This window comes from Rhineura floridana, chromosome 1 (assembly GCF_030035675.1).
Source record: "Rhineura floridana isolate rRhiFlo1 chromosome 1, rRhiFlo1.hap2, whole genome shotgun sequence".
Taxonomy (NCBI): domain Eukaryota; kingdom Metazoa; phylum Chordata; class Lepidosauria; order Squamata; family Rhineuridae; genus Rhineura; species Rhineura floridana.
In genome coordinates, this window is record NC_084480.1 from 170,267,070 (window position 1) to 170,279,334 (window position 12,265).

General features: G+C 40.7%; 1 protein-coding gene across 1 annotated transcript in view; it reads right to left on the reverse strand.

Annotated features, from left to right (window-relative positions):
* Positions 1-12,265, reverse strand: part of PACS2 (phosphofurin acidic cluster sorting protein 2) — a 219,935-nt gene that overhangs the window by 38,977 nt on the left and 168,693 nt on the right. Inside the window, 2 exon segments of the mRNA XM_061585566.1 lie at positions 41-83; positions 4,148-4,256. Of these exon segments, the coding sequence (XP_061441550.1) occupies positions 41-83; positions 4,148-4,256 (152 nt within the window).

Below are 12,265 nucleotides of genomic sequence, written 5' to 3' on the forward strand. Positions count from 1 at the left end.
GAAAAATTATCCATACTGAAAAGGAAAAAATATTACTCACTCCAACAAAAGGGATGAATTTCTGGGCAGATTCTTCATCTGGGCTAAAAACAGCAGAGAATCATTATCATTTCAAAAGTTACAAACAGCAAATTATCTTAATGTTTCTATCAAGCATGTAGTGGTAGCAAAAAACGTGCAAGAAAAACAGACAGATTTGTCTGTCTGCCCAGAACATTCTTCCGCTGCAAACCCAGGCAGAATGAAATTTAGTCAGCACACACAAGCATGCACAGCTCCTCCCGCCCCCAAACAGCACACGTCTTACTTTAACATTTGTGTCTTTAGAGCAATTGTGTTATTTAACACAACAGAAATTATATACAAAAATATCCCATTTCAAAGAGGAGGCTAACATGTATTATGCTGAATTGCCCATTACATGCAAATACTATGCATTTTGTGATGCGAACAACTTAACATAATACAAAATTTCAGCCCATTGCATAAAAGGGGAATTGTGTCTCTCCACTTAATGCAACTTTTAGAAATTGCAGCAATTAGACGGTACATTTCTTTAAAATTGGTATTCCCATTCTTCCGTTTCATAATAAATGATTTTTACTGCTCAGCATGTGAAACAAGTACTAAAGGTTGCTCCGGGCAGGAAAACAATCACTTGCTCAAAATGGCTTCTTCCACTTCAACCACAGGTACATTTGTTCCAAATGAAGTATTTTATGAGAACCTAGAGCCAGTGTGGGGTAGTGGTTAAGGTGCTGGACTATAACCTGGGAGACCAGGGTTCGAATCCCCACACAGCTGTGAAGCTCACTGGGTGACCTTGGGCCAGTCACTACTTCTCAGTCTCAGAGGGAGGCAATGGTAAACCCCCTCTGAATACTGCTTACCATGAAAACCCTGTTCATAGGGTCGCCATAAGTTGGGATCGACTTGAAGGCAGTCCCATTTTCAGAGATATATTATTCAACAAAACAAGTGAGAAAAAGCCTTGCACTCAGGAGCAACAACATATTATCACTCTGCTGAGGTGTCTATGACTGCTCCTAGTTGATTGCAGGTGACCTTTAGTAAGATTAACCAGGAAACTGTGGCATTCCAGCACTGAAGGGTGGACTGGAGGTCCTGTGTTGCTTTGGGGAATGAAGACAATCTTATCATTATCAAGGTAGGGGTATAACTGAATGCCCTGGAGGTGTGCCACCAGACTCACCATTAGTTTTATGAATACTTTGAGGGCTATTGCTAGGCCAAACAGCAGGGCTGTTGGCAAGGCCTCTGAGCATAGGCAAAGCATATGTATATTTGGCGGTTTGGTAGTATAGGAATGTGGAGGTGGGCTTCTCTTAAGTTGATGGAACTCAGGAAGTTACCCTGAGTTGGTGAAGGGACACTGATAGTTCTTTAGGGTTTCCATTCAGAACTTCATGTAATTGATTAACTTCTTCAGCTGCTTTAGGACAAACAAAAAAAGCTCTCTAATCTCCCTCTTTTGGGGAACCACAAAGAAGACTGAATCAATGCTGCAATAGGCATTGACTCTATATCCCCCAGGAGAAGATGTTCTATGGCTTGTTGCATGATGGCTATTTTTCTTCGGGATCTGGAGACTGGAGAGGGGTGGGAACTGTCCCAAGGCACCAGAACAAGTTTGAGTTTGTAGCTGTGAAGGATTGTTTGGATGACCCAATTACCTGATCTGGTGGATTGCCAAGCATGGGCAAAGTGTTGCAGGTGACCTCCTATATGGGTTCTACTGGTGTAAGAATAGCTCGTTGCCTTGCCTGGAGTGGGGATGTCCGGGCTTGGCCTTGGTGTAGTTCTGAAGCAAGGGTTGGGAATTTCCGGCCCATGGGCCAATCTTGACCCAGCATGGAGTCCAACATGGCCTATGAGGCCATTTTCCCCAAACCACGGCTACCTGTCTATCAGCTGATGTCACTAGGTGACATCAGCTAGTGGGGACAGGGGATCAATATAACTGGGGTCTTGGGAATGTGCTGGTGAAGCAGACTGCATTCTCCGCTCACCAGCTACTTATGATGGTCACTGCTTTCCAGAGAAATCCAACTTAGTGTGGCTTCCAGCCACATCCTATATATGACAAAGAGATACTGTGTGGACATTCAAAGAAGCTTACAGAATGATCATAACCATGATTACTCAGAATTTAGTTCTGTTGGTTTCAATGTAACTCTTTCCCAAGTTAACTATGCCAAAGTTTGCAGCCACCATGTCTCTCAGCATAGCAGCAGCCATACCAGTCTCCTTATCATAACTGCTACAGCATACTTGGAAAAAGTTGTGCAGGCTATTCCAGAATATTTAACTCACCAGTCAGTATGCAATAAAAGTAAATTAGCAAATCAGTGTACAGTGACTAGATATTTAGCCCACCAACTTCTGGAATGGTCTACACACACACACACACACTCCCAATCAGTTCTGTATTTCCAGAGGTCATTCTCCAGTGAATGCCTTTACGAAGCATAAGCTTTTGATCCTCTGGACAATGCATTCTGCCTCCTGAGATAACATCAAAAGCAGCAAATCAGTATATACAAATTGAACATTCTAGGCTTAGAAACACCATTAAGCTGAAAAGACCAGCAAAGGAAAAATATAGGATAACAGAATGAAAGGGAAATCTAGAGAGACCAGTACCTCATATTAAAATCAAAATGAAAGTTCTTTTTCCTTTTCAGAAGCAATCAAAAGAAAAATATATTATTACACTTATAGATACAAAGTGAAACAAAAACTTTAACACTGGATGCTCACATTATCCCACTGGGGTGGGAGCCACAGCAAAACCACTCCTTCTCAAACTTCAGGTGTTACACTAGAACCCTTTGACCACATGGAAGGAGCCCTTATGCGGCAGATTCTCCCCATACTAACAAACTCAGTTCTTTCAGGGGTGACAGTGCATGGAGAAAAGCTGCTATGTGGGCTTCCCTCATTTCACATTACCAAGGTAGTGTGGAGAATAGCAGTGCTGCAGCAAAGCGCCATGTTGCTCTGGTAATATGCATACCCTGCCTTAATAAGTAAGAAATTACCAGCCTGAAGATATATGAGAGAGACTGCAGCCAGACCCTTTGGTAGGAGTAGCTTTTTCCAACCTGTTAATTACTTTTTGAGACTCTTGTTTCCTGATGGGTATCACTATACGTAGCAATCAAACTCAATTCAACTTTCAACCACTGGCATAAGTACATGTTGACATGCACATTCAAATAAAGAGGACTTACTGGATTTGCCATTCAGTATAACACACTTGCTGCATTTGATTTTTTTCACCAGGCTTTTAACTATAGAAGAAATTTGCATAAAGCTACAGGAAAGAGTTTAGATGATCTGAATCACTGCTCAGCAACATGACAAATAAACAAAAACATGGGGGAAATTCCTAAGTCCATATTAGAGCAATATCTTTAAGTCAACCAAAATATCATAAAATAATATGCAAGCTTTTGGGTTCCACAGAACCCTTTGTTGTCAAGCCATTGAACAGCCTTTTTTTTCTCCCTGCCCCTAGAGGTTTTTAACATCTAGTGTGATGAAGTGTACTGGGGACCTGAAAAGGTTGCACACTATTTTATGTCACTTTCGTTGGCCTAATAAAGGCATGTCTAATACGGTCTTCAGAATTTTTCTTATGGTGAACACAGCTAAAGGTTTTTTGGGGGAAATGTAATCAATTTCCAAATAAAGTTGTTTCTATAAGAGATAGCCTAATGTAACTACATCAAACCATGCTGCACCTTCCCATGTTGCTACCTGAAAAACTTATGTTACACTGAAAATGCACAGGAAAGAATGGTGATGCTGTGGTTCTCACACTGCCAAGGTAATATAAGAATCTAGTCCTAGCTGCCTTTCTATAACATTATTTGGCCTGAATTCAAAGTACAAACATTTCTGTGAACTAGACTTTGTACTGAATTGATTATTCTTCATAGCACAGTTCTCTTTAGCACAAAATGCCACTGACTGACTGATATGTCTTATCACCCCAACGTTGGAAATAGTGTCACATCAAGAAGCTCTTCACTGCAACACTTTAAGGTTCAACATACTTTGAAAGTGTTGTCCATCTGCAGGAGTTCCTGACTATCAATAAATTGCTTTCATAACAATGTACCTTTTCTGTCTGTATGTCAACATTGCTTCTGCAATGGGTAACTGATGTTCACAGTTTGCTCCCATTAGGTACTGAGTTATTCTGGAGACAATATCTGGTGATTCCTGGACTGAAACAGAGCAAAGAAAGAAAGAGAAGCAGCATGACCATTTACCATGCATTTGGAATGAAATGTAAGAAATAATTTATTCAATTTATTCCATTTATACCCTGTCCTTCCCCAGGGTGGCAAGAACTGCTTGCTAGATCTAATTAGCAAAGAACTGCTTTCCTAGATTGATGTAGTTCAACATTCTGTTTCCAACATCAGCAAGTCAGATTCATACACAGGGCATGATGATGATGATGATGATATCCAAGACATGTGTATATGATAGGTCCGTAGTTTAATTCTTTTCAAAGAAACCTCTTTTTTACTTTTATTTTTAAAAGAATATGCCCATTTAACCTCTACTGACCTTGTTTTTCTGTACCAACTTAAGAGTATAATGACATAGCATCCAAATTGAATAAGGTAGAATGGCAGATACCAACAATGATCGCCTTCTCCCACCCTGCCCCAAGGTGGAAAGACTAAAGATGCTATTAAAGATGCTACTAGAATCTAAAACAAAAATGCAACTGCTGAATACAAAATTCTGTATTGCAAGGAGAATCAAACAAAATTTGTGGTAAAATATGGGAAAGAATCAGAAGATTTTGATGCCCCCAATGGCTATCATGAATGGAGATAGAAAACTCAGAAGACTGAGAAAGGAAAAAATGGAAATCTCCTTACCATGAACATCTATTTTCACAGGATACCAGAGGGCATTGCCACTAATGGAATGAGGCCTCCTAGTGGAGACAACAGGCAGAGCCAGAACTGAATGTCCTCTGTATGAGGTGCTGCCCCCTCGCTTCCCAGACCATATTGGCAGAAGCAGGCAGCTTCACTCCAAAACTGCAATAGGAACAAAAAAGCAGCAGTGCCAAACAACCATGCCAAGGCATGGAAGAAACAATGGAACTATCATACAGGAAGACAGAGAAGGAGCTGGTCTGTTCCCAAGGATGCCCTGCCTACTACCCTGTCATGAATCACTGCCATCAGTTCAGTTCTAGGACTCAATTCCAAAACCCAGGGCAATTGATCCTGGCAAGGCACAACCCTTGCCTCCCTTACCAGGGCTGAGTAAACCAACAACAACCCTGCAAGGTAGGTAGATTGCCACCACACCTTATTCCTGGTCACCCACTCTGGGCCAAGGGGAAACCCAAAGTGCCAGAAAAAGTCCTGCCAAGGATTCTAAAGACAAGAACCAAAGGTACACTCCTTGTCCTGCCTTTAGGCAAAATATCCACATATACAGTAGTCTGTGGCTAATTGGCCAAGATGCTGGATTCAGAGCCAAATCTCCCCTGCAATGAACACACACTGGTAAATAAGAAGTAGCTTTATTAAATAAAATATAAGTGCACAAGTATAGCAGCAAATTAGTTTCTTAAAACTCACACCCAAGGGCCAGATAAAATACAGAGAATTACAGTCACAGACAAAAATAACAAAACTGTCTAGTCTAATCTATGCTTACAAAAGAGGTAAACAACAAAATAACTTAATGGTTCCACATCTCCCCAGAGATGTATAGCTTGGATAGCAGATGGAAGATGGAACCCCACATAAGCAGCATCAGCAACCATAGGAGAACATTGGGGAACAAAGGCTAAGATCTGAATCCTATTCTTATGGGGAAATGCCCAGCAACAGCCAGGAATTAATTAGCCAATCAGGGGGCGTTCTGATGATGAAACCTTCTGGAGCTTTCGTGCCTAATGGTCACGCACTCACCAACCATCCCAGGCCAACTGGCCTTGAAGTACCAGTCTCTACTGATAAGCAGGTATTCTTGCTTGTAGCCTAATTAACTAGCTTCAGCTGTGAGAACTTCAACCTCATGGCCTTCTCAGATGCCCCATTTCAGGCAAGATGTTTCCCCCCACAATTCCTTGCCTCAGAACCATTTTAGTTTTTAACCTTTCAAACCAAGCATTTGTGACATACCCCACATATATAGCAGTGGCATAAGCCACAGAGGACCAGCTACCATTACCAGGCAGTTAAAGGAAAGCAGCATCCCCAGAACAGGGAAGGCTTGCCCTCCAGCACTCTCTGTAAATAGAAATTCATGGCACTTTCTGCTTTTCCAGAGACTGCTGGAGGGTATTGCCACTAATTGGACATAGCACAGCAGTGCCCAAACAGGGTAGTCAGACGAGGACATGCCCAGCCTCTGTTAAGCTAGGCTTCTCTGCTGAACCTTTCTGCCAAAGGCCACAACTGCCTAAGAAGAAGAGTCCATTTTTATAGCTCTTGATGAACATACGCATAGAGGCCCATGTTGTTGCTTTGCAGATGTCTAAGCTGGGAAGTGTTCCTTTGAATGCCACTGAGGCAGCTGCCACTCTCAGGGGAATGAGTTGTGATGCCCACTGTGGGGGCTTCCCCAGGGCAGTGAGGGGGCTTCCCCATTGTATTCCTTCAATGACCTGGAAATGGAGGAGGCAGACATCATCTGCTCCTGTCCTTGGTCTAAAAAAGAGACTGAGGGCTTGATGGACATCCAGCTTATGCCAGCTGACTTCCTTGGGATACAAAGGCTTGGGGCAAAAGGAAGGCAGCACCAGCTTCTGTGCACAATGAAAAAGGCAGCTGAATTTCAGAAAAAATAAGGGTCAGTTCATAAAACAATTTTGTCTGAAAAGAAAACACAACTCTAGATCAGCTGACAGGGCCCCCAACTCCAAGACATAGCGGGCAGATGTGAAAGACACAAGGAACACTGTCAATAGCTTAAGAGGGCAGTTAGACAAAGACTTGAAAGGGGCTCCCATGAGTGCTAACCCATGTTAGGTTCCAGGTGTAGACCTGTGGACTGTGGGAACATTTAGTAGGGCCATCCTGAGAAATCCCCTAACAAGATGGGTTGCTACAGAAGACCAAGCATAGCACTGGATGCTGCCAAGGACAGCAGACTTCCTCTTGAGGGTATTTGTGCTGAGACCCTTATCAGTCTACCTGGAGGAAACCAAGGACTTCCTGGACCCCTTCATGAGAACGAGACTCTCATCCTATGGCACCAGAAAACAAAGGTCCTCCAAGTGAAGGAGTAAATTCTATTGGTGGAAGCCTTCCTAGACGCAAGCACAACATCAGAGAAACCCAGCTGACCTAGTTACTACTGCTCCTAGCATGGCCTAGAAAGTGTCAGCAGTGTATATATGTTGTCCTTTCACTTACGATTTATATAGATTTTTAGTAATTCAGGTACATGGTTAGGAGATTTTATTAGCCTTGTGGTAGGGGATGGTAATAAGTGTTCTACGTATGTAGGTGACATATTATGGCAATATTAATAGATTTATTATGACTTTAAATTTTATCACATGGAATGTTAAGGGCTTAGGCTCTCATAACAAAAGAACAGGTGCTCTCTAAACTCAAAAAAACTGAAAGCTGATGTGGCATTATTGCAAGAGTCACATCTTTGGGTGGAAGATAAAGATAGATTGTTTAGAGATACTAGTATATTCTAGTGGTTATTCTAAGAAGTCTAAAGGTGTGGCTACACTTATTCACAGAAATGTCTCTGTTTCAGTGTTACAAACTGTAGTTGATCCAGATGGGTGTTTTCTTATTTTGCTGACAAAGATCTCAAATGTGAAGTTTGCTATAGTGAATATATATGGTCCAAACTGGACTCTCCTATAATGTTCCATGAATGTTTGAGCAATTTGACAGATATGACTTATCATTTAGTAATGGAGGAGATTTTAATGAGATCCTAGATAGGACCATTTTAGATAGGAGTATTCCTCCTCAACAAATTCAATCTTCAGTGTGGTTAATACTAAATTACTAAAATACTGAATTTGGATTGACTAGTGTTTGGCACATATTACATCCTAAAGAATGCTACTATATGTTTTTCTCATCAGTACACCAAAATTGTTTTCAGCTACATTTTTCTTTGGTTTCTTCTCCCCTACTTCAGTACGTGACAATGTGTCACACTGATACAATAGCTATTTCTGATCATGCCCCAGTATCGTTGGCGATGCAGTTAACTGATGCAGCTAAAACCTGGGTTATGATGTTTAAATATTTCACTTCTTAATGATGAAAATTTTAAAAGACAGATGGGGCCGAACTTCAGGAATATTTTGAAAACAATAAGAGTACAGCTTCTTCATGTGCTATTGAATTGGAAACATGTAAAGCCTATACTCAAGGTAGGATTATAAAATATGTCTCTCATAAAAATTAGATTGAATAAGAATCACGTAAGAATCAAACTGCAGGAAGAAAATCTGGCAAAAACAGTGAAGTCTCTTTCAAGTCAAGGTCCAGCATCCCCTTCCTCAGATCTTCATAGAAGTCTGCAACATGCTAAGTATGAACAATTTAATCTCTGACAGGGCTAAATTTGCATTGACCTGTGTGTCAAAGCTGTTGGGGTAAGAGGTGAAAGATACTCACTTTTCATTTAAAACAAAAATGTCGGAGATATATTCCATGGTCAGAGATGAACATAACATGGCTTATACAACACCAAAAGAAGAAATAAGTTTAGAGTTTCAGAAGTACTATTCCAAATTATATAGGGAGGATAATGACCCTATGGGCTGTGACACAGAAAACGTGTTCTCACAGTTGGTTCTCCCACAGCTAGATACACAACAAAAGGAAATTCTTGTAAAGCCCTTACAGATGAAATTGCAAATGTCATTCATAAAATGAAGACTGGAATAGTACCAGGGCCAGATGGGTTTTTTTACAGAATGGGATAAGGCAGGGGTCGCCAACATGCACTCATGAAGGACTTCATTGGTGTCCCAGGTTAGGGTCCCAGGCTCTAAGTTTTCATTTATAAAACCAAGTAAGTCTTTAGCCCTCCTAGAAAGAAAGTTATGAAACAAAATGTGCAGGTATCTTCTAAGTGATTTCTGTGAAAATAACCAGCCTGGTTGCTCCAGCCCGTTAGTGTTTTAACCAATGAGAGAATACAGTGGGAAAGGATGGCAGCCTTGCGGAGGATTGCAATTGCGTAAACAGGGTTCTTGCACCTTAAGCAGTTGCATCATTACAATCAGGACCAGCAGGACATAAATGGTTTCCCATGGTAAACATGTGGTTGTCTGGGTGGGTGGGGGAAGCAGTAATGACTGTAATCACTCTAATTTGGGGTTATGCCACGTCTCCATGGCAGTCATTCTGTGACTGGTACCCTCAGCACTCTTTCAAAATTTGAAATGTGCCCCCGGTCCAAAAGGTTTGGTGACTCCTGGTATAAGGCATATTCAGATTTTCTAACCCCAAGCTTCTCTGTGTTTATCGAAAGGCTTTGAATTAGGCACCCTGTCAACAATATACTTCAAATCACAGGCAAATTTCTTTAATTAATGTAGATGTTAAGATACTAACAGATATTGGCAAATAGAGTTCAGGCAGTGATAACAACAGAGTGCACTTGGATCAAGGGGTTTTTATTAGGCACAGACAGAGAATGAACCACTTAAGATTAAGGCAACCAAACTGGTTACCAAATAGGCATAGAATGGATCCAGGTGCACTTATTTCTCTGGACACTGAAAAAGTGTTTGACACAATACATTGGCAATTTCCATTTGTTACTTTAGAAAAAAAATGAATTTCCCTAAGAATTTATTAAGTGGGTTAGAATATAATATCTCACTCTTAAATTACAAGGATAAATGGAATCCTTCCAAATTTGTTTGGCTTGGAGAGAGGTACAGGACAGGGCTGTCCTCTTTCTCCATTGATATTACTGTGTTTGAACCATTGAACAATTAGACCAAATAGAGAGATTTCTGGTTTCATCCATGAGCAAGTAGAATTTAAATAAGCTTTGTTCATGGACAACTTACTATTATTTGTTAGTAGAAACATCTATACCAGAAACATCTATACCAGAACTAATAAAGATAATTAATAGTTTTGGTAGTATTTAAGGTATATGATTAACTGGTTAAAATCTGAATTAATACCTGTGGAAAATTGTACATCTCACGCATAATAATTGATTGTTTCGCTGGTGCCCAGAGGTCATAACATATCTAAGCATTTGGGTTCTGAGAGAGATCTTCCAAATGATTAAAATGAATTTAAACAGGTTGATAATGGAGATTTCTAGCAATTTGGAAAGGTGAGTAATATGGAATTTCTTTATGTATTTCTGAAGTGTATTTTCAAAAGATTATATGGTATATTTATTTGGGATAATTCTCCACCTTGCTTCTTACTTAAAGAGAATGCAGCTGCCAGTATGAGAAGGGAGAATCAATTATCCAGACATATACCACAAGCATATTTTTCAGCGCAAACAATTCACAACTTTCTTTTTCTATGCATACCTCAGCACAGGCAAACTTAGAGATGATTTATCTTGCACCCCTCCTAGGATAGGTAGCTTTGGAGTCTAATATTTAAAAAAAGGAAAGGATCTAGACCACCTACAAATTCAGCAACCAGATAGACATGGCATATATTGTCTTATGGGTTACAATTTGACCCATATGCTCATGGCAACTTCACTTTATGGAGTAATCCAGATTTGAAGATAGAGAGGCAGACTTTTTTTAATGTAAGAAACAAGGCAATTGTGGAATTTATCCATTAGATCAGACAATAAGTTCAGATGAAGAATTTTTGTCATTTTCTATATTGCAACTTAAATATCACTTACCGCTAAGTGCTGAATGGCAGTATCTCCAATTATAACACTTGTTGGTGTCTATTTATGAAGCATCTACTTTGAGCGCTTTGGCATCTCCTAAACTGTTAGAGGGAATGATTGGATCTTCTCAGAAAGCTAAATTTACAACTGATGTTTATAAATGCTTATCAAACCTTTAATAAAGTAGGTGTTCAGTAGATGGAATAGGGAATTGGAATCTACTATGCACTCTAAACAATGGGAAATTGCTGTAGAATCTATGAGAAATGTTTTTCTAGATTTGAAATTGATCCAGAAAAAATTGATGTTCTGGGTATAGAGACTCCACACATCTGTACAGGAAGGCACTGTCTAATACAGACAGACGCTGGGCATGTAATGCTGAAAAGGTCTCATGGGGCATATGTGGGCATATTCAGTGATATATTCTTTTTGGTCTGAAGTTGTTGTCTGTATCAATTTTGTATTGGTAAAATCCTTGATATTTGCAGATTTTCGTGTACTTTTATATTATATTCCTATGGTATGGGGTTTAATGACAGGACAACAAAAATGGAAGTAGGCCTCTGAGAGACCTATGGATAACATGAAGTGCTGCTCTGAGAGGGCTTACACAATAGATCTCAGATTCTCTATTTTATTTTTTTTCTTCTTCTTGAGTCTATTTAGCCACTTGAGACCTATGATGACTTGAATATCCCTACTTTTCTGAAGGAACACCCACTTCTATCTCTGGCAGAGGCTTAATGGCATTTATTTTCAATAGGTGGACAATAGGAAAGAGAAACATCTGGTATTTATTGGGATTCCTGGCCTGGGGAACTGGAGCCAACTTATCCCTCGGGATCTGGGCATAGCCCTAGGTCACTGCTTCCAGGACCCACTGGTCTGAAGAAATAAGCGACCAAGCCTCGGAGAAATGCTCCTGGACTGGAGGAAGAGGCAAATTGGAAGTGGAAGAACCAGACTTAGCCAATGCCCAGTACCCTCTGCTCCACCTGGGTTTAGTATTGTGGTTTGGGGACATTTCTGGAGGAACAAAAGGAAAATCGTGTTTTAGGTCTTTTATCCTCGTCTTTGGTCTTGACCAAAACTGCCTCCAGGGATTTCCCAAACAGCTTTTTTTATTTGGACTCCCTTCTAGTTGATCCCAATTTATGGCAACCCTATGAATAGGGTTTTCATGGTAAGCGGTATTCAGAGGGGGTTTACCATTGCCTCCCTCTGAGGCTAGTCCTCTCCAGCTGGCTAGGGCCTGATCAACTTGCCACAGCTGCACAAGCCAGCCCCTTCCTTGTCTGCAACTGCCAGCTGGGGGGTAACTGGGTCTTTGGGACTATGCAGCTTGCCCACGGCTGCACAGGTGGCAGGGCACGTAACC